Source organism: Trachypithecus francoisi, unplaced genomic scaffold, assembly GCF_009764315.1.
Source record: "Trachypithecus francoisi isolate TF-2019V2 unplaced genomic scaffold, Tfra_2.0 Lachesis_group0, whole genome shotgun sequence".
NCBI lineage: Eukaryota > Metazoa > Chordata > Mammalia > Primates > Cercopithecidae > Trachypithecus > Trachypithecus francoisi.
Window position 1 is genome coordinate 32,879,288 of NW_022681453.1, and position 23,953 is coordinate 32,903,240.

Below are 23,953 nucleotides of genomic sequence, written 5' to 3' on the forward strand. Positions count from 1 at the left end.
CTAACTTCCTGGTCTGGAGTTCTTGTTTAAAAGATGGGGCCTCGTTATGTCATTCAGGCTGGAGTGCAGTAGCACAATCATGGCTTACTATAGCCACTAAATCCTGAGCTCAAGCAATCCTCCCAGTTTAGCCTCCCAAGTAGCTAGGACTACAGGCACGTGCCACCACACCTGGTTAATTTTTTAACTTATTTTTAGAGACAGGGTCTTTCTGTCTTGCCCAGGCTGATCTCAAACTCCTGGCCACAAGCAAACCTCCTACCTGGGATTATACGCCTGAGCCACTGCATCTTGAGATGCATCTTGGAGTTATTTTTCATTTTGAGGTACATATTGGAGGGAAGCAGTATCATCTTTTTAGGGCTTAGGACTTCTAAGGATCATAAGCTGCTTTGCAAAATCACCTCTAAAATGAGCAGAGAGCTTGCTCGGGCAGCACATATACTAAAACTGGAGTTGTACAGGGAAGATTAGTGTGGTCCCTGTGCAAGGATGACACACAAATTCGTGAAGTGTTCCATATTAAAAAATAATAATAAAATAAAATAAAATAAGCAGATAATCAGTGCAATGGCCCAGACATAATAGAGCAAGACCTCTCCCGCCATCTGTTGGTGATAGGTGGTTTCCCATGCTCACTGAGGTTAGTGGCAGACTTTGATGGGGACCCACAGCTTTGCTCATAGCTATGAAGTTTGTAAAGAAGAAATGTCTGACCATCCTATTTAAAACAGCAACATGCTCACCCCATGGCATCTAGCACTCCCGATTCCTTTTCCCTATTTTATTTCTCTCTCTGATACTTCTCACCTTCTGACACACTAGGTTTCGCTTGCTATTTTTCACTTCTGTACCAGTCAGGGCATAAATTAAAATCAGCATGCCAAGGCAAAGGGAACCATGGCATTTTGCACACTCTGGGGGTATGAAAGTTCTTGGTGCTCAGGGAATGCCATCCCAGGCCATGATGGTAGATGGGTGGCCATGATGGACAATATGGTCAGATTTATGACTGGAAAATAATTGCAGGGTGGTTTAGTTGTTGATTGACTTGTTTTCTCTCTCTTCTGTCACTGCCAAAATGTAAGCTCCAAAGGGAGAGAGATTTTTGTAGCTTTTGTTCACTGTTTGTGGTAGAAGCAACTAATTTCCTCAGTAACAAATAATTCTCTCCTTCTTTCTTATAGTAACAGACCACCCACCTCCACTTAGTATGAGCTGGGCATGTGGTTGCCAGCTGGAAAGTACATTTCCCAGCCTCACTTGCAGCTAGGTGTGGCTATGCCAATAAAATATTGCCAATACGTTGTAAATAACAATTATGCTTTACCTTCTCTGTCTTGCCTTCAAACAATTCCTGCCTTCCTGCAGGCTGGAGGCAAACCTTGCGAGGGGGAACCATATGAGGACAACGGCTTTGAGAATGGCCAAGACACAAAAAGAAGGATCTTAGTCCTCTGATGTTAGGGAGGAGAGTCACCTACCAGTCCCAGAGTACCTGCTACCTCTGGACAGCAAGTAAGAGAAATTAAAGTCTACCTTACTTTGGAGTCTCTTTGTTACAGCCTCTCTTATGGACTGAATTTTGTCCCCAGTCTTTACCCCCCGAATTCCTATATTGAAGCCCTAACCCTAATGTGACTGTATTTGGAGATACCTATAAGAAGGTAATGAAGGTTAAGTGAGGTCAGAAGGGCAGGGCTCTAATCTGATAGAAATGGTGATCTTGTTAAGAGGAGGAAGAGACACCAGAAATCTCTCTCTTTTTCTCTGCGCATACACACAGAGAAGAGGCAATGTGAGAACACAGGGAAAAGAGTCCTGTTTACAAGCCAGAAAGAAAGGCCTCCCCAGAAACCAACCCTGACAGCACCTTGATCTTGGACTTCCAGCCTCCAGAATTGTGAGAAAATAAATTTCTGTTGTTGATACCACCCTGTATGTGGTATCAAACTCATGCTGTCTCAGCCTTGACCTTAACTGAAAGTGCTGCACCCAAGCCTTAGATGAGTGCCTAAAAATTAGTAGATATGCAATAAACATTACTTGGTTAAATAAATACAATGCAAAGACAATATTTAATTTTGGCAGTGCTACACAAATATAAATGATTACTGGACTCTCATAATTGTACATCTGTCTATTTATCCACCCACCCATTCATCTTTTTGTCACCTTGGTTGTGTTTACAACGAAAATAAAGTCTCATCTTTAAGCTCTTACTGTTTCCTTCACTCCCACAGCCCATCCCAAATCTATGTTGTCAGCTCCTATTAATTTTATCACCTATATCTCTCTATAGTTGTTTCTTTTTCCTACCATTACAATCATCACCTCTCCAGGTCTCATTTATCTCTCACTTACTCTATAAATGCTTCCAAAACTTTCTCTCTTCAATCTCTGTACTTGATCTATTGCCGAGACTTTTAATTGCCTCTTTCAAATTCATTTTGCTTTCTTTCCTAGGAACAGATCCCTCATTTTATTTTCTATGGCAATGTACCGTGTGAAACAACCCCATTTCTCCACTACTCCTACAACCACATGACTAAATTCTGACTAAGGAGATATAAGTAAAATATGTTAGGTAAGGTTTCTGAAAAATTTCTTTAAAAGAACAATAGAGAACTGAAAATATGCCACTTTCTACCCTTCCCCCTACTCCTAGTTTTTTTTTTTTTCCTGTCGCCTGGAAATTTGGGAGTGATTGCTGGAGCTCCAACAGTCATACTGAAATATGGAAGAATGAAGAGAGAAGGAGAAAGAGAAATGAACTCTGTCCCTGATGAAGTCGTGGAGCTGCCATGCTAGTTCTGGACTGCCTACCTCCTACATAACAATGAAATATACTTTTACATAACAATGAAATACACTTTTTTTCTTTTTTTTTTTGAGACAGAGTTTCGCTCTGTCGCCCAGGCTGGAGTGCAGTGGTACGATCTCAGCTCATTGCAAGCTCCACCTCCCAGGTTTATGCCATTCTCCTGCCTCAGCCTGCCAAGTAGCCGAGACTACAGGCACCCGCCACCATGCCCGGTTAATTTTTTGTATTTTTTTTTTGTATTTTTAGTAGAGACGGGGTTTCACTGTGTTAGCCAGGATGGTCTCGATCTCCTGACCTCGTGATCCACCCGCCTCGGCCTCCCAAAGTGCTGGGATTACAGGCGTGAGCCACCACGCCCGGCCTGAAATACACTTTTAAATATGTGAGCCATTGCAGTCAGATCTCTGTAATTAGCTGCTGAACACAATTCCTAACTGATTACGGAGCCCATGCCTTCACTGCTGTCAGCTTAAGCTTGCTGATGCACATTTTGAGGGCAGCTATTTTGCTAGCACTGATGCAGGGCTGAAAAGGATATGAGAAAACACTTTATCCTGGAAAGTAAGTGGGAAGACTATCAATAGCCTCATTTTACACATGAAAAAAACTAAGGCTCAAGATCATACAGTTAGTAAACACCAGAGAAAGGACGAGAACTGAAGCCTCAAATGATGCTGAGTGATGGCAAGGGGTGGGACTTTGGTGTAAGCTCTGGGGTTTGGAGTTTGTACACAGGCACATGCATGTGTTCTCACACACACACACACACACACACACACACACACACACAAAATGGGAATTTGAGTGGATGCCTGCTTTTTTTTTCATGTCTCCATCCCATTTCCCCTTTTCTCTTCTGGAAGCCATCTATTTTTCAGTTGAAGCTGTTGATCACCTGACTCTAGACTGGCACAGGATCCCAGGTCCCTTGATATTGTGATTGGTCCAGAAGTGGTCATGTGACCCAATCAGAGCCAAACAGAGTTCTTCTTTGGGAGAAGACTACTTATTCACTGTGTGTGAACTTAAGCCTATTTGCAACTCTAAGGCTCTGTCTCCTTGGTGTATTTTGTGGTTGTGAGGATGAGGTGAAACAATAAAAGTAAAAGGCCTGGCATATAGTGGCTGTTTGATTATCATTTGCTTCTAGTAGACATGTTTAGAAAGCTCTCATTTTTCCTTGGGCACCATACAGGGTAGGAACTACACACGAAATGAACAATTGAGCACCCAAAGTGCACATATATATTTTGTTTTGTTTGCTCATTTGTTTCCCAAGAGGGGAAAATTCCTAGTTTCCAGAAGAACCACTTTAATTGACTTCCATGATGAAAACACAGATCTTATGGACAATCCTCATCCCTATCTGTCTTTAGAATTACAATTGTAATAAATGAAATAAAATCTTCACTTCTTCTCAATCTGGAAACTAGAGACATTCTTACTCCAACTTGAATCAAGAGTCCAGAAACTATGCGAAACACAAATGGTTTGGGTGTGGTGATGTATTTATTCATAATATATTTTCAGAACATATTAATAATGGAGAATAACACTTATTCATATACTGAGTATAACTTTTCCTGGAGCACTCTAGAGCTTGCTTGGAGTTGGAGAATACTGCCAGGCTTTTCCTAATCTCTTTGGTCTTTGGAAGTGGGCAGGGTTTCTCAAACCAAGTGTCTTCCATGGACCATTGGCAAAGACTTCTCTTCATCAGTTTGGAAGGGTAGAAAGACTATGGCTTCACCACTTCCATTTTGGAAAGAAGTAACAAAAAGTGAATTAATGAACGATTGGAAAGACTCAAAGCATTTGTGTTCCACAGCTCATTTCTTCACACAAACGTCCATTACTGCAGCGGTCATGAAAACTGGCAGGGTGTTAGGCTCATGGCCTGAAGAGAAGTCATGTCACCAGCCAATGTTTTCATGCAAAAGGCAATCCTGATGATTCAGAACCTGGTTCTGAACTTCTCCAGGTGTGCTGGTAAGCAGAAGGTCACACCCATTCTGTGCATCCTCTGTCTTTCTACTGGTAAACTTGGATGTAATTTTAGAGTATCTTGGCAAAATGGTGAGATGATCTCACTTTCCCAATATCACTCTGTAATGAAGCTGCTTGGGGGATCTTCCATTTGATGTAGAGAGACCAAGGCACCATGGGCTGAAGCAAAGAATATTAACAACACTAACAACAATAAGGATAAAGTCCAAGTCTCTGCCAAAAAAGGCATGTCCAAAAATAAGGGTAGAGAGCTGATCTTATTTCATCCAAGTGATTCTGTGCACTGGAAATTGTCCTTCTGTTTCTCCCTTTCATTGAAAGTGTTTATATTTCTGAGTCAGATTATCATTTAAATACATACAATATTAGCACCAAGGCAGCATATTTTTTTTCCCAGAGATCACATGAAACTGAATACATATTTAACATAGTTAATAGTTGGTAAAATCTGTGATATCACTAACATACTTATTGGCTGATACTTGCCTAGAAATGATAAAAATACCTTTTATACAACTCTTGTAGCACCTTGATGACGGCTAGGTTGTTTTAAAAAAAATCCCATTTTAAAAAAGTAACAATAAAACATTTACAGATGAAAAGTAAACAATAGTGTACCGTGATAATGAAGGATCACTTTGTCATATTACTACATGCAAAGGCAGTCATAATAGAATCATTTTACGTACAAAAATATTACATCACAATAAATAATTTCAAACATAAATATTAAACTTTACATCATTAGGATAGTCCACATATATACATACACACATATATGTGTATATATGTATGTGTATATATGTATATGTACACACATTTACACACACACAAGCATACAAGTCACATGCACGCGCACACACACACACACACACCCAAATTAAGGTGGAGGTATTGCATTACTATCCTTCATCCATCCCATAATGGCTTCCTCTTCAAAGCACCTGAAATAAACAAACCAGAAAATATAAACCTTCTGCCTCAAATGCCATAAGAATAGGCAACTGATATATTTTTACATATAGAATTTAAAATTAACACATTATTTTCTCTAGATTTTATATTTATTTTTTCTGAGTCACAGTCTCACTCTGTCACTGAGGCTGGAGTGCAATGGCATGATCATGGCTCACTGCAGCCTTGACCTCCTGGGCAGGCAATCTTCCCATGTCAGCCTTCCAAGTAGCTGGGTCTACAGGTGCGCACCATGATGCCCAGCTAATTAATTTTACTTTTTATTTTTTTGCAGAAATGGGAGTCTCACTATGTTGCCCAGGCTGGTCTCAAAATCCTGGACTCAAGTAATCCTCCTGCCTCAGCCTCCCAAAGTGCTGGGATTATAGGCATGAACCACCACAGCTGGCCCTAGATTTTAAAAGTAATGTATGTTTGCTGTAAGAAACATGGAAGTTTCAGAGAAGTAATAAAGAATAAAATTTGAAAACCCACTAGCCTGAAATCCCCTCACCTGAGATAACTTCTCTTCATATATTGGTATTTTGGTATTTCCTTCTAGTCTTTTTTCTATAAATATATGTTTATATATGTAAATATTATATATCTGTACTTATGCACAAAATTTACTACATATAACATACATACAAAGTTTATCTTCTTGTATATAAAATATATAAAGTACATATATAATGGTGATCTCTAGTGGATACCTGCTGACTTTTGCACACCTCCATCCCATCTCCCCCTTTCTGATAACAAAATACCTTCTTGTCCTTTGGGAACCATCCCTCTTCCAACTGAAGCTGTCAATCACCTGACTCTAGGTGGGTACATGATCTCAGATCCTTGGATGCTATGATTGGTTCAAAAGTGACCATGTGACCTAACCAGAGCTAAACAAAGTTATTTTGCAGAACGTATGCTAGGGGATGAGTGTTTACTTGAATCATGAGTTGTAAGAATGAGGTAATCCTAGAGCTGCCTAGGACCATGGTGTGGGGGAGATAATCTGTCTGAGAATGAAGCCATTTAAGAGGCAATAATTGCTGATTGATGAGGAAAGAAAGAGTACTGATGACTGAACTTCTGGATCTAGCCATGCCTGACGCTAGCATACTTCTTGGATATCTCAGTTACTTAAGATAATAAATTTCCTTCATTTAGTTAGCTCCTTGGAACAGAAATAATCCTAAATGTCAAATAGGCACTGTTGTATCAGGATCTTCAAGAGCCTTACATGGTAATAGGCTACTGGAAGCTTGAGGGAAGATGTAGGAGGGTCACATGAATTGGTTGAGTTCATCCTTTGTAGCTCAAGTCACTGGGATGATAAAAAGAGTGACCAATTTCGTCTTATATTCAGCAGAAGAATCACTTTCTGGCATAATGTACTTAGGTCAAGGATTGCCAAACTTTAACATGCATGACTCCTGTGGACTTTGTTAAAATGCAGATTCTGATTTCACAGGTATAGGGTGAGGCCTGACATTGTGCATTTCTAACAAGTTCCTAGGTAAAACTGATTATGCTGGTTCTTGGACCACACTACGAGTTAACAGGGTGTGGCACAGTGGAGTGTTTAAGAGCATTGGCTTTAGTGTAGGACACTCTGAGTTCTGCTGAGGGAATTCATCATCACCTTTTATTTGTTTATTATTATTATTATTTTTTGAGACAGAGTCTTACTCTGTCACCCAGGCTGGAGTGCAGTGGCATGATCTAGGCTGACTACAACCTCTGCCTCCCAGGTTAAAGTGATTCTCCTGCCTCAGGCTCCTGAGTAGCTAGGACTACAGGCATGTGCCAACACACCCAGCTAAATTTTGAATTTATAGTAGAGATGGGGTTTTACCATGTTGGCCAGGCTGGTCTCGAACTCCTGACCTCAAGTGATCTGCCTGCCACAGCTTCCCAAAGTGCTGGAATTACAGACATGAGCCACCATGCCCAGCCTCATCATGATCTTAAGCAAGTTACTTAATTGTTGTGGGCCTCAGCTTCCTCATATGTAAAATAGCAGCTCCTCCACACATTTTTGTTGTGTGGATTCAATGAAATATTGTTGACAAATGCCACTGTGGTTTTATTATTACATTCTTGGGAAGTATTTCTCAAAGAATGAGCTGTGATTCACTTGCATTAGAATTCCCTTTATTAAAATTACAGATCGCTGAATCCACCAGAGACCTAATGAAGCAAGACCCCTAGGGATCAAGCCCAATTAACAGCATTTTAAATAAGCTCTGCAAAGAGCTGGTACCAATCCTATTGAAACAATTTTTAAAAAAATCGAAGAAGAGATATTCCTTCCTAACTCATTCTATGAAACCTGTATCATCCTGATACCAATACCTGGCAAAGACATAACAAAAAAAGAAAACTAAAGACTAATATCCCTGATGAACACTGACATGAAAATCCTCAACAAAATACTAGCAAACTGTATCCAGCAACATACCAAAAAGATAATCTACCATGATCAAGTGGACTTTATTCTTGGGAGACAAGGATCATTCAACATATGCAAATCAATAAATGTGATTTACCACACAATTAAAAACAAAAACATATGATCATATCAACAGATGCAGAAAAAGCATTTGATCAAATCCAACATCCCTTCATGATAAAAACCTACAAGGAATAAGACACCAAAAGAACATACCTCAAAATAATAAAAGCCATATCTAATAAACCCACAGTCAATATCATACTTAATAGGCAAAAGTTGGAAGCATTCCTCCTAAGAATTGGAACAAGACAAGAATGTGTACTCTCACCACTCCTATTCAACATAGTATTGAAAATCTTAGCCACAGTAATCAGGCAAGAGAAAGAAAGAAAAGGCATCAAAACAGGAAAAGAGGAAGTCAAATTATCTTCCTTCACTGACAATATGATTCTATACAGAGAAAACCCTGAAGATTCCACCAAAAGATTCCTAGACCTGATAAATGACTTCGGTAAATTTTCAGGATGCAAAATAAATCTACAAAAATCAGGAGCATTTCTATACATAAATAACATTCAAGCTGAGAACAAAATCAAGAATGCAATCCAATTTATAATCACCACAAAAAGAATAAAATACCTAGGAATACATCTAACCAAGCAGGTAAAAGAGCTCTACAAGGAGAACTATAAACATTGCTTATATCATAGATGACACAAATAGAAAAACGTTCCATGCTTATCTACTGGAAGAATCAAGAGCATTAAAATGTCCATACTGCTCAAAGAAATCTACAGATTCAACAAAATTCCTATCAAATTACCAATGTTATTCTTCACAGTGTTAGAAGAAGAACTATTCTAAAATTGATATGGAACCAAAGCAGAGTCTAAAAGCAAAAGCAATCCTAAGCAAAAAGAATGAAGCCAGAGGTATATTACTGGACTTCAAACTGTACTCTAAGGCAGCAAACTAAAGGTAACCAAAACAGCACGGTACTGGTACTACTATAGACCTAAATTAATGGAACAGAATAAGGAACCCAGAAATAAAGCTATACATCTATAACCAACTGAACTTCAACACAGTCAACAAAAATAACTAATGGGGACAGCACACCCTATAATAAATGATGCTGGAAAAACTGGCTAACCATACACAGGAGAATCAAATTGAACACCTACCTCTCACCATATACAAAAAATAACTCAGGATACATCAAAGACTTAAATGTAAGACTTCAAACCATAAAAATTCTAGAAGAAAACCCAGGAAATACTCTTCTGAACATTGGCCTAGGCAAAGACATTATGACTAAGTCTTCAAAAGCAAATGCAACAAAACAAAAATTGATAACGGAGACCTAACTAAACTAAAGAGCTTCTGCACATCAAAAGAAACTATCAACAGAATAAACAGACAACCTACAGAATAGGAGAAAACATTTTTAACCTAAACATTTGATAAAGGAATAATATCCAGAATCTATAAGGAACTTAAGCAAATCAACAAGAAAAAAACAAACAACCCTGTTAAAAAGTGGGCACAGGACACCGACAGACACCTCTCAAAAGAAGACACACAAGCAGTCAACAAATACATGAAAAAATGCTGAACATCACTAATCATCACAGAAATGCAAGTCAAAACCACAGTGAGATAACATCTCATGTCAATCAGAATGGTTATTTTTAAAAAGTAAAAAGATAACAGATATTGGTGAGATTGCAGAAAAAAATGGAATACACTGTGGATGGGATTGTAAATTAGTTCAACCTCTGTGAAAAGCAGTTTGGAGATTTCTTAAAGAACTAAAATAGAACAACCATTTGACCCAGCAACCCATTACTGGGTATATATCTAAAAGAAAATAAATCATTCGACCAAAAAGACACCTACAGTCACATGTTTATTGCAGCACTATTCACAATAGTGAACGTGGAATCAACCAAGGTGCCCATTAATGGTGAATTGGATTTAAAAACTGTGGTCTGTATACATGATGGAATACTATGCAGCCATAAAAAAGAATGAAATCATGTCCTTTGCAGCAATATGGATGCAGCTGGAGGCCATTTTCCTAAGTGAATTAACACAGAAACAAAAAACCAAATACCATATGCTCTTGCTTATTAAGTGGGAGTAGAACATCGGGTACACATGGACATAAAGATTGAAATAATGGACACTGGTGACTCCAAAAGGGAGGAGGAAGGAAAGGGAAAACTACTTATTGGATACCACGTTCACTATTTGGGTGATGGGTTCAAATGAAGCCTACATCTCAACACATTGTATCAGCCTAATAAACTTGCACATGTACCTCCTGAATCTAAAATCTAAAAGCAAATAAATAAATACGCCAGCTCTGTAGAGGGGAACCCATGTTAAACAGCACAGAACTGATGGCTTCAGTCACGTGAGGACAGAGGAGCAGGAGATAAAAAGGCAGAACAGTATTGGGTCAGCTTCAAGATGCTTAACTGTAACTCTGCCCGATCCTCCCACGTTTGCTCATATAGGCTACAGACAAAAAAAAAAAAAGCCAGACAGACAAAGGACTAAGGACTACTTACCTCAGCTATAAAACTCGCACCTCCAGGCCAGTACCAGAGGATGGAGTGCATTTCCCACAGTAACCACCGCATTTCCCTATGACTCGGGTACCATCCTGCAAGGAGATGCATCATCTTAGGCTACCTGTTTGGTTAATGTTTTCAGGGCCTGCACTGGCTTTTTGGAAAAACGTTCTTATATACACAGTGAGCAGACCTTCTGAACTGATGTGAAGCCCAATATACTCACAATGGTCTAAAGCAGGGGCTGGCAAACTTCAGCCTGTGAGCCAAATCCAGTCCACCACCTGTTTCTATATGGCTTGCAAGCTAAGGATGATTTTTATATTTTTAAATAATTGAGAAAAAGTAAACCCAAACTAATATTTCTTGACACATAAAATCATATGAAATTCAAATTTCAGTGTCTATTAATAAAGTTTTATTGGAACACAGCCACATTCATTAATTTACCTGATGTCTATAGTTGCTTTCATGACGCAAAAACAGAATTGAGTCTCAGCTTCATACTGCTTCTTGGTGCACAACAAATCAGTGACGTTGTTTTAACTTGAAAGTGTTTTGAGTGATGTGTGTATTGCTAGATCATTACACTTTTTGTGCTTATTACCAGAGTATACCGTTTTGACAAATAAGAAAAGAAGAGGAAGTAGACTTTGAATGTTGCCCTTTTAAGGTACAATGGCATGTGGATTATTTTGTTATCAAATTTAGATGACAAAGCATTGTGATTATTATGAAATGACACTATAGCTGTGCTAAAAGAATACAATATATACCATCACCAAACTAAATACTCATCACAATATTCTCAATTCACAGAAAAACAATGGTCAAAAATTTAGAAAATTTAAAATGGAATATCTTAGCATAGCATAATCCCTCCACAAAAAATAAAAAAAAATGAAAATGAGTAAGTTTCCAAGTTGCTCATTTGTTAGCCAAGCAAGGAAACAATTTACCAATGGTGAGTTCATTAAATCCTGTTTAACTGCAACATCTGAAGAAATGTGTCCAGAGAAAATAAACTTAACTACCCTTTTGGCAAGGACTATTGCTTGAAAAGCTAATAACAGTGGGAACCACATCAACAGTCAACTAAAAAAACAAAGCAGATTATTTTGAGTGGTTTTCACTGGCTCTTGATGGGTCCACACATATTACTGATGTTATTCAGGTGTTATCATTTCTTTGAGGAGAAAATGCCAAGCTGAAGTGACTAAAGAATTAGACTCTGTGAAGAGTCTAGTGGAACTAGTGGAATAGTTTGTGGAATAGTGGAATAGTTTGTGGAACAAGTACAGGTGAGAATATTTCAAAAAGGTTGGGAAAGAACTGCAAAACAACTGAAGTGGAATCTGCTAAGATGTGTTGACAACTGATGGTAGTAAAAATATGTGTGGAGCATAAAAAGCTTTATTTGGACAAATGTACAAAGCTTATGAAATGTTAGGTGTTTAAAGCCTATGGTTATTCACTGTACTATTCATTAGCTGGTACTTCGTGGAAAATATTTGACCTATCAAGTGCTATAGAACTAGTAGTGTCAATAGTGAACTTTATTTTCTATCACGTACTTACCCATCATCCATTTTGTAATTTTTTTGTCATAACTGAAAGCTCAACACCTTGACTTGTCCTACTACACAGCAATTTGATGGTTTAGCAGTGGGGTAAAGTTTTATTTTGATTTTTGAGCTCAGGGTCAAGATTAAAATTTTTTGAACTAGAACTGTTCTCAATCACTGTAATTCAACACTTAATGGCTCTGAATATTAGCTTTTGCTTCAGAGTTGATCATGTTTCTTAATGGATTGTACCTAAAATTACAAGGCAAAACTGTTCTTATAGGCAAAACTTATACTGTGATAAAGTAATTTCATTGACAACACTGTTTCGATCACAGACTGTTTTATACACTTTCCATGCCGTCAAAAGTTAAAACAGGAAATGACTTCTCTATTACACACAAATTTAAAGTAAATATATTTTTTGAGCTTAAACTGCAGTTCCAGCACTGTTTTTCAGACTTTGATATAAATGCAAAGGAAATCTTTATATGTCAAAATCCATTTAACTAGCAATTGAGGAGCTTCTATCTCATGTTTAATTGCAAGTGATTAATATACAATGTAGTGACATGCTAAAAGGCAAATATCAAGAGAAAACTCTAATAGAATTCTAATACATGCCTGCCAAGTCATGAATATGTTTAATTACCATTATATGGTTATGGACAGATATCAGTGTTTGGCAATATCAATGCATGCAGAAAGGCATTTAGAAAGATTGAAATATATAACATCTCATTTCAGGTCAGCATTAACAGAAAAATATTTACAATCTCTTTTGATAACAGAGAACACTAATTGAGCAAAATATTTTCCTCTCCCAATATCCCATTCATCTCTTCAGGTGATCTGTATTAGAAAAATCTATACTCAGTTATTATGATTGTATTTTGAATTTAACCAATAAAAAATTTTGTGCAAATTTATTTTCTCTCTTGACATACAAATACACATATTACTTATTTCGCCTCTTGGCCCTTCAAGACTAAAATCTTTACTATCTGGCACTTTGTAGACAAAGTATGCCAACTCCTAAAGACCTGCACTCCTTAGAGTCTGTCTTTGCCTCTGCAGATTCATCTGGTACCATTCTCTACTCAACACATGCATTTCTTTTAGTTGTTTTTCTGATATGTCCCATACATTACCAGGCCTTTGCATGTGCCATCTCTCTAATTGGAGCTCTCCTCTCTCTCCCTCTCTGTGCATACTGTACCACCTCAAATTTGGCCTGGTAAATTTTTCAGAACTCAGTTCAAAGCTCATTTCCTCTGAGAAACCTTCCTGACCTGGTTATCTGCTGCAAAGCACCCTGTAATTGGGTAATTCTTTCTTTAACATCTGTCTTCCTAATGGAATGTCAGCTCCATTATGACAAGACCAATATCTTGTTAAAACCTGGGAGTATCCAGAACCTACCACACTGTGTGGCTCATAATGATATGAAATATACAGTTGTTAAATGAATGAATGAATGAAAGGCTGAAGCTGAATTCTTCTTTTGGAACTGCAGTTAAGAATGCCCTGTTATTCAGGTCCCCTTAAGCTTTACTATGCTATGAAAAAGTCCTTGTTTAATTGTGGCCTCATATTCCATTTTGTATAACTACCACGTCACATAATTCCACCCCTCCACCCTCTGCGCCTGCACAATATTTCATATTTTCCACTTCTGGAAATAACACTATGATGAATGTATTTGTGCCTACATTTTAGGAATTTTTAGGGTTACATTCTCAGAACTAGGTCAAAAGTCATGAAGATGTGCTTCACACAGCCGAACTAAGAAAGCCTCTTGAAAACAATGGATAATCTCACTTGAAAAAAAGAAAGATGAATATAAAAATATAATTAGAAGAAATAAGTTATAGTATTTTATTTTTACTTTTTTGATATGGAGTCTTACTCTTGTCACTCAGGCTGGAGTGCAATGGCACGATATCGGCTCTTTGCAACCTCTGCCTCCGGGGTTCAAGTGATTCTCCTGACTCAGCCTCCTGAGTAGCTGGGATCACAGGTGTGTGCCACCACATCTGGCTAATTTTTGTATTTTTAGTAGAGACAGGGTTTTACCATGTTGGCCAGGCTGGTCTCAAACTCCTGACCTCAACTGATCTGCCTGTCTCAGCTTCCCAAAGTGTGAGATTACAGGCGTAAGCCACCATGCCCAGCCAAGTTATAGCATTTGATAGTACAGTAGAAAAATTATATGTAACAATATAATATTTATATAAAATTTATGTATAAAATTATACATATTTTATATATTTATATATAAAATAAAATATATAGCATAATGTATTATGATCTTATATGTGACATATACTATATATTACAATAAAACAATATAATATAGTATAATATATATTAATTAATATAAATATATTTACTATAGATAGTTAACAATAATTTATTATATATTTCAAAATAGCTAGAAGAATTGTAATGTTCCTACCTCAAGGAAAAGATAAATGTTTGAGGTGCTGGGTATCCCAATTACCCTGATTTGATCATTACATGTTGTATATACGAATCAAAATATTACTTGTATAACCAAAAATATGTATGACTATGATATACCAATAAAAATACAAAAGAAAGACAAAAGAAAAACAGTGCCAGTTTAATAATAAAATAGGACAAAATAATTTCTTTTAATTTTTAAAAATGTGCATGCATTTGATGATGAATGGAACTGAGTTGGGAGAGTTATTTCTATCCTCCCACCTGGTCTTGGTTTTTGGGGCCTGTGGTAGTTCTAGAGCTGGCCCATGCCACCAGCGACTGGATTTGAGGCCAGACTAACTGGTCTTCCATGAGGAACTTTCTCACCAGGCTTAAGTATAGGGCCATGGGCCTTCACGATACAGGCAGGCAAAGGATGCCTTCTGTATCATCAAAACTTATGCTTTACTCAAACTCTCCTGACCCAGCAGAGGAGCGAACCTGAATCAGACTGCCTGGAGCTTGTACTGCATCTTGAACAACCTCTTTATGCCTCAGTTCCTGGTATATCTGTAAAATAGGGATAATAATAGTGCCCCCCCACAGGTTTGCTGTAAATGAGATAATGCACGTAATGTGCTTAGCACTTGGCCTAATATATGTGCTCAATAAATGTGAACTGCTATTATCATAAAGGCATTTTTAATGTGTAAATATCCATCATAGCCTGTTTTCAGGGAAATGAGTAAAAGTCTGGGTAATTATAAAATTATAAAATTAAAAAAATAAAGCCAATACTGGGTTTACACCATTACTGCTATCTCCTTAACTGGGATTCCGTTATTTAATTGAGATAAAGGCTGAGCTAAAACTTATTGATCCGGAAGAATAAAAACAGTCACACTGAGCAAGTAAATACCAAAAACCCAATTGTCAAGCAGACAGTGTCTATGTCTATTTCAGTAAAGAAATATATTAGAAGCACCCACTCACATTCCTTAAAACACTAATTTTTATTTCTTTATTAAAGCCGGCCTTCTAAAAATCTCTTTTCAATGACTATTTTGTTAGCCTGGACTGAGCTATTACATATAATTAAGTGAATGACTCTCTGTTCCATTAAGAATAGTTTGTATTTCACACTTTTCACTAATTCTTCTATTTTTTTCAATCTATATGACGAGGGCAGATTGGCTTCTTTGATTTGGGAAGACTAGCATGTCTTTGACTGGAATGTGCTTATTTAAAGACTTATTTAAAGTCGTCAGAGGGTGCTGGGGGTAGAAGCAAGCTGAGTTGGGGGTGGAGGTGGGGATTTTGCTAAGAAAATCCATACAGATAGTAATGAACAGAGATTATAATGATCATAGGGGTTAAAATCTGCCTGTTAGGGTCAAGATTACGTGCAATGAAATTTACTCTTTTTTTTTTTTTTTGAGGCGGAGTCTTGCTCTGTCGCCCAGGCTGGAGTGCAGTGGCCGGAACTCAGCTCACTGCAAGCTCCGCTTCCCGGGTTCCTGCCATTCTCCTGCCTCAGCCTCCCAGGTAGCTGGGACTACAGGCGCCGGCCACCTCGCCCGGCTAGTTTTTTGCATTTTTTAGTAGAGACGGGGTTTCACCGTGTTAGCCAGGATGGTCTCAATCTCCTGACCTCGTGATCCGCCCGTCTCGGCCTCCCAAAGTGCTGGGATTACAGGCTTGAGCCACCGCGCCCGGCCGAAATTTACTCTTGAATGTCCCTGAAATTGCCCATAAAACACAGCATATAGGTTTTTTTTTTTTTCTGAATATAGCCCTGGACACTTACCTATATATGAACATATGTATGAATGTCTAATTTCTATAGGACTATACAGAATAAAAATTAGACTACCTAAAATGTACACGTACAGCATTTTACTCTACTGGTCTGTGGTATGATTTTTACACTTGGTGGATAGTTGGACTTTCATAAGTTGACAGCAAGTTCGGAGGTAGCCCAGGTCGATACATGAGAGTGGACGGCACTGAGCATGTGTGTGTGTACACATGTGTGTTTATTTCAGGTGCCTGAACTCCACTGTTTGCAAGTGAACTGAAGGATACGAACTGAATCCATCTTCTCTATGGTAATATAAACTTTCGTTATTTTTTAATTTCAAAGCAATTCTTTGATTTACAGCCCTTGCTCTAGCACAGGAATGTCTGTTAGAATATATCCCTTAGAACAGTGGCCCGAGTTCTTCCCTGACCCTGCAAATTCCCTTGGCACACAAGGAAGAGAAAAAGCCCTGTAGGCGCCTCTCACACCCAGCCAAGACGTGATCATCCTCTCATGCTACCTGTCTCCGAAGGCCTGTTCCAGAATCTTCTACTTGAAGGAGACCAAAATGGGCAGCTCTGAGAAAGGGCATGGGGAGCTGTGGTGGAATTCTGGGTGGGATTGAAGGGCACTTTCACATTCTGGCACATTGGAGAGTTGAGGGTATACTGCATCGCTGACAGAGGAGCTTGAAATTCTGACATTTTAGCCCTCATCTCTGGGCCATGGTCTCCTTTCTGTCTGTCTGTCCCTCATGCAGAGATCTAAGCAGAGTGAGGAGAAACTTACTAGACCCCTAGCTGAGCTGGTGCAGCTAAAGCATTTGCCCAGAAGTCTACCTCCAACCAAGGGGTGTTTCACACGACTTATTCCTGGGGTCAGGTGGCAGCCATGTGGACCGGCTCAGCCTGGGCTTACACTGCATTTGCATGTCCTTCCCACCAGCTGTCTCAAGCCAGCTCCCTTCCTTAGTCACCTTGGCCAACTTCTGAAACAATGTGGCAAGCCTCAGGGCTATGAAAATGTTATAACATTAATATCTAATACTTATGAACCTGCTATTTGCCCAGTAGGATACTAACAGCTTTACATTTTTATTTCATTTATGCTTCACAAGAAGTCAATGAGAAAGGGGCCACTACAGTCCCTATTTTATAGATGAACAAACTGAGTCCCCCCTCTCCCCACCCCCGTTTTCCTGGAAGTTAAATAACTTGCCCAAGATGGCAGAGCCAGTGGGCACAGACTCCAGCAGTCAGATTTCAGAGTCCACATGCTTGACCTCTGGGCTCTGCAGCCACTGATGGTTTTCATTGTGGCACCGAGGGCTGAGCTGCTACAGGCTAGAGGGGCTGATCCCACCACCAGCTCAACTTAACATCCCAAGAATTTGACCTTATTCTCACCTTGTTGTTCCAATCTCCCAGTGACGGCACAGCTGGGAGGAAGATGCAGATTTAATGTATGTAAGCTGCCCAATAAATAGTAGCTATTTTAACTATAATTAGGGTAAACCAGAGAAAGAGTACTCTCCATTGTTCACAACAGTGAACTTGATATTGAGACTGATTTTGACCAGTTTTGCCCTTGGAAGTGAGACAGCGTTGCTGTTCTCCAAGTGGTACCAGATATCTAGTTTTACCCTGAAGGACTACAGCTCTCCTTTAGTTTTGCTTGGGGAAAACATTTTATTGCCAAGGAGATTTGGAAAATTGAGGTTTTCTTTTCCACCTAACCCCCCACCCCGTAGCTCCCAGCAGAAAAGCAAAAGAAAGTGAGGAATGATTATTTGAGAGCTGAAACAGGGCTATTTGGAAAAGAGAGTGTTATAACTGGCCAGGGTGTGAGCATCCCAGAGAAGACTGGGCCACAGGCCCTGGGGGGCCAGATCGTGGTAGGTATCGAGTGGGAATAGGATATGGCACAATTTCTGAAGTGTGTTTCATGGGACCCTGGTTATTTGGGGGAAATTAAAAGCTGTAACTTTGAAAAGAAGGTTTTGTGGTTGGCTTTATTTAGGTTAGTGGTTCTCAAAATGTGACTCCAGATCAGGGGCATCAGCATCATCTGGGAAATGGTTACAGATATCATTTCTGGCCTCTCCTCAGACTGATCATACGGTGGGTTTTGTTTTGTTTTGTTTTGATATGGGGTCTCACTCTGTTGCCCAGGCTAGAGTGCAGTGGTGCAATCATGGCTCATTGCAGCCTTGACCACCCAGGCTCCTCCTCACCTCTGCCTCCTGAGTAGCTAAGACTACAGGTGCACACCACCACACCCAGCTATTTTTTTTTTTTTTTTTTGTAGAGATTGGGTCTCCCTGTGTTGCCCAAGCTGGTCTTGAATTCCTGAGATCAAGCGATCCTCCTGCCTCAGCCTTCTGAAGTGCTGGGATTATGGGCACAAGCCACCACGTCTGGTCACCTGCTTGTGTTTTAACAAGCCCTGCAGGTGATGGTGATGCACTCGTGAGTTTGAGAACCACTGCTTTAGTGGAATGCTGGCTAAAGTTACACAGGTTTATTTCCTGTATAATTTGGTCCCACCTCACATGCTAATGCTTACTGTGACTCTTCAGGAAGGAAATACTATATACTAGCATTTTCTCCCAAATGTGTTGGGTGGTGGAAGCGTATTTTCAGGAAGCATCGCTAGGAGATGCTTCTCTGGACCACACAAGGGAAGTCAGGCAGCATTTCTCCTGACAGCTGGGGGCTAGAGAGGGCTCAGTCCCAGCTCCCAGATACTCATAAGGAGTACTCAACGGGCCCTGGAGATTAATTTTGAGCTCAGACTCTCTGAGCTGCCAAAGAACACCAAGAATAAGAAGAAAAAAAAAAAAAAAATGCTGACAGGCAATTGTTTTACCCAGCTCCCTCCAGCCCAGGCATCTCCCAAAAGCCTTGGGGAACAGCCCATGTAGTGATCATTCTTTCCATAAGGTGGTGCTCCTGGCCTTAATTATTTTTAGTTTCTGGCCCAAACGGTAGTAACCAGCTAACAAATACAATTTATGTTACAGTTTATCTACATGGGTTTCCTACAATCACATTTTTATTTATTTATTTACTTATTTTTTTTTTTTAACAGAGTCTCACTCTATCACCCAGGCTGCAATGCAGTGGCACTAGACAGGCAAATTTTTTGGTTCTGGGTTACTGAAACATACAGTGTATTTCAAAACATCATGTTGTAAACAATAAAAATATACAATTTTTATTTGTCAATAGATAAGAAACATAATATATAGATTTTGGAGGGAAGAAATGGGGGAAGAACATAATTTCAGGGCACATTCTAAAGCTCATGCTCTCTCTCTCTCTCAGCTATCTTTACTCCTTTCAGTGCAAGGAAAAATATTTAATGAGTAATTTACAAGTAATCAATATGGCTATTTAATCGGATTTGAGGTCACTGATTGGCTTAGATGGAGAAGAGAGAGAGTGAGATAGCTTTTTTCACAGACACAAACTTAATCATGGCAGCTAGAAAAAGAGATCAGGAAACAGATTTTCCTGGAATGCCACAATTGGACATTTCTCCTCTTAGGTAAGGGAGGCAGGTTGAGCTGCTTTTTTTATATTCTTATTTTGATTAGGCAGAAGTGTTTGCAATAGAGTTTTCAGATTTAGAAAATAAAAATACAGGATGCTTGGTTAAATTTGAATTTCAGATAAACAACATATACATGTTTAGTATAACTATGTCCCATGTAATGATAACAGTATACTTATTGTAAACAATGTTCATTGTGTACTTGAAAAAAAAAAAAGAGATGGGTGTCTCACTTTGCAGCCCAGCCTGGAGTGAAGTGGCGCAATCATGGCTCACTGCCCCCTCAACATTCTGGGCTCAAGGGATCCTCCCACCTCAACCTCCAAGTAGCTGGGACTGCAGGCATACACCACCATGTCCAGCTGATTTTTAAAGGTTTTGCAAAACCAGGGTCTCACTACCTTGCCCAGGCTGGTCTCGAACTCTTAGAATCAAGCGATCCTCAGTATGTGTTTGAAATTCTAATTTAACTGGGTGTCCTGTATTTTATCTGGCAGTTCTGCCTTGTAATAATACCCTACTTTTCCAGCTCTCTTCTTTGTCTTCCCCTACCCACTTTTCTGAGGCAACCCCAGGCAGGGCTCCTGGCTGAGGTGGGACTGGAGAAATGGGCCATGCTTGGGTAAACTTAAACATATTTTTTCATGAGCCGGGTTTCTGACCCACATTCTCAGGACTTCAGAGGGAAGGCTGTAAGTGGCAGCGGTTTCTGACCTGGCTGTACATTTGAATCATTTGGGCAGCTTTACATTCTACTCCTGCCAGGGCCCCCCACCCTCAGAGATTCTGATTCAGTTCATCTGTGTGGGAAGGACCTGGGCAGGTGCATTTTAAAATCCCTCAGGTGATTCCACTATGCACCCAAGGTGAGAAACAGTACACAGTTGACATGCTCCTTGATTTACAATGGGGTTATGTCTCAATAAACACAACTCAAGTCGAAAATACCATTAAGTCAAAAATGCATTTAATATCTCTAACCTTCTGAACATTACAGCCTAGCCTGCCTTAAGTGTACTCAGAACACTTTCATTAGCCTATAGTGGGGCAAAATCATCTAACACAAAGTCTATTTTATAATAAAGTGTTGAATATTGTGTGTAATTGAACACTGTACTGAGTGAAAAACAGAACGGTTGTATGGGTACCCGAAGTAGGGTTTCTACTGAGTGTGATTTGCTTTTGAACCCTGGTGAAGCTGAAAAATCAAGTGGAACCGTTGTAAGTCGGGGACCACCTGCACAGTACAGTGTTTCTCAAGCTGTACGTGCCCATCACCACCTAAGACCTTGTTCAGCTGTAGACTCTGACTCACTAGGGTCTGGGCCGCAGAACCTGCATTTCCAACACACCCCCAGGTGACACTGATGCACTGCGTAGACCACACCTTGACCAGCCAGATTTTAGAGTGTGAAAAACTTATTATTGTAGACCGTGTGCGTGTATCTCTAATTCTCCAGATACATCACTTAATAAGTTATCTGTCTTCTAGCTCCATCTGTATTTCAATTGTTCTAAATAAAAGAAGAGGTCATTTCCCCTTGGTTCACAGAATGAACTGCAAGCTGGCTAACTGAAAGATGTCTGAGCCACACCCTCGACAGAGGCTTCTTCCTGCTTTTACCTTCCTGGTTAGGTGGTTTTTCTAATTACTAGGATGGTTCTATGTTCACCTCTACAGGAAGAATTCACGAGAAGTGAACAGGGCTCTCAGACTTTAATAACATGTAAACACTGCACCCTAGGTTTATTTCCTAAATGGTCTTCCTGATACTGCAAAATGGCTTAAGTGGGAAAGTACATTCGTTTGTTCCCTCAGCACCACGACCACAGTTATAAAGACAAGAACGAGAGAAAGAAATCAAAATTCATCTCTCAACCCATCTGTAGAACCTTACCGGTGACTTCTTGATGTCGGAGACAGCATAATTCCCTTGTGATATCCATCTGGCAGATTCAGTTAAAGAAAGGCCGGTTCCATAAAGGTTGATGCTAAAACGACCCTGGAATACATGACCAACAAGAGATTTTCAGTCCACGTGATGTCCCCAACAAAAGCAAAGGCAAAGGTGATACAATAAAAGGTACTTTGGAAAAGGGAAGGATGTTGATTAATTGTGATAGCTATTAATTACTGATGGTATTTAGTTTTGTTTGCCCAGGACCAGCCATTCTTCATGCATCATCTTAATCATCCTCGAAAGAGCTCTATGAAGGAGGTTTTCTTTACAGATGGGGAAACTGAGGTGTAACGGAGGTGATTAACTTCTTCAGGATAAGGTAAGAGTCCAACTCACATCCTCCTGACTTCAAAGTCCTTGCTCCATTCGGCCTCCCTAACACAGCAGTCCTGATGTTGCTCACAATTATCAGATTCCTTCAGGAACAAAATGTCACAGTGTAATTTTTCTAACAAGATCTTGGTGCCAAGCTTCCTGGGCTTCCAGCTACCTGGGGCGATTAGCACACCGCGTACTAAGCACAGCAGGGCGGGACTTCAAAGAGGCGCTTTCCCCAGGACGGTCAGCAGAGGGCAGGGTTGGCCTGCTCAAGACCACCTGGGCCTGGCGGATGCGGCTTCCAGGCTCTGTCCGGTAAGGGACATCTCCCAAACCCCACCGAGGGTGCCTTTCAGAACATGGCCTCTGGTGCCTCTATATTGATTTCTAAAGAGACGGTGCAGCAGAAAGACCCTCTCACTGCTTTCTCCAATGGTCTCTCTCACTCTCTTTTTCAAAAACGACTCGCAAAGGCATCTGAAATACCTTCTTATTGAGGCGTCCTACTCCACAATTAGCAGTTTCAGAGCTAAAAATATTCCACATGAACACTCCTGATTGTTTTCTCTCTGAACCCGACAAGCCAGCCCTTTGTCAAAACAATCTCTTATAAACAAGAAGAGAGGCAAGGAGGAGCTCACAGCCAATCAGACCCACGTGTAAATAAAGTTCTTTCACCTGTGATTAGCTCCTGGCCAGCTCTTTTCTCACCTCTTGGAACCTCAGTTTATTCATCTGTAAAATGGAAGGTACTAAAACTCTCTTCCCTCTGAGCACCGTACAGAGGACTAAATAAAATCAGCTAAGGCTGGCACTTGGATATGCAAAAAGATGGCATCTGTCTTACATTTTCTAGTTGCTTTGTGTTTGTCTGATCTCTTCAATATGAACAGGAAGCTTATTGAGAGCAGGGCCTTACTAAATTGCTTTGTTTATTGAATCAGCTATGGTTTGTAACATATGACTAGCCACTTAAATATTATATCCTAGCTCCTCAATTAAGATTTCCAGGACTAGGTGTAGCTTAGAGGTCTCTCAATGCCAGTTCCATAAATATTGACTAACAAAAGTTTATAAACATTTCTGGAGTGCTAGATTCCACAAGATAGAGGGGACCAGAGGACTTAGTTTGAACTAAATCAGTGGTTCTCAACAGGGGACGATTTTGACCCCAGGGGAAATTTGGCAGTGTCTGGAAACATTTTTGTCACAACTGTGGGGTGCAGGGAGTGGTGCTGCTACTGGCATCTGGTGGGTAGAGACCAAGGATGCTGCCGTGATACACAGGACAGCCCACAACGGAAAATTCTCCAGCCTGAAATGTCAACAGTGCTGAGGCTGATTGAAAACCTGGTACAAAGGGTAGATTTACCCTAGAATCTTGCTCCCTTCTTTACTTGCAGTGTGACCTCAGGCAAGGAACCCATCTGTAAAATAGATTAGTAAGACTTAGCCTGTGAATAGGAGGTGATTAGCTAGAAGGCAT

General features: G+C 39.8%; 1 protein-coding gene and 1 non-coding gene across 4 annotated transcripts in view; one reads left to right on the forward strand and one right to left on the reverse strand.

Moving 5' to 3' along the window:
- Window positions 1-420: 420 nt before the first annotated feature.
- Window positions 421-527, forward strand: LOC117084613. Its single transcript, XR_004437541.1, has one exon. It is a non-coding gene; the product is annotated as a U6 spliceosomal RNA (small nuclear RNA).
- Window positions 528-4,314: 3,787 nt separating this feature from the next.
- The window catches only part of ADAMTS9 (ADAM metallopeptidase with thrombospondin type 1 motif 9), a 175,365-nt gene continuing 155,726 nt past the window's right edge, over window positions 4,315-23,953 (reverse strand). For all 3 annotated transcript variants that reach the window (XM_033210354.1, XM_033210353.1, XM_033210352.1), the window contains 3 exons: window positions 22,087-22,191; window positions 10,817-10,911; window positions 4,315-5,775 (listed from right to left, as the gene is read on the reverse strand). In XM_033210354.1, coding sequence (XP_033066245.1) covers window positions 10,822-10,911; window positions 22,087-22,191 — 195 coding nt within the window. In that variant the 3' untranslated portion in view covers window positions 4,315-5,775; window positions 10,817-10,821. The remainder of the gene's footprint in view (window positions 5,776-10,816; window positions 10,912-22,086; window positions 22,192-23,953) is intronic.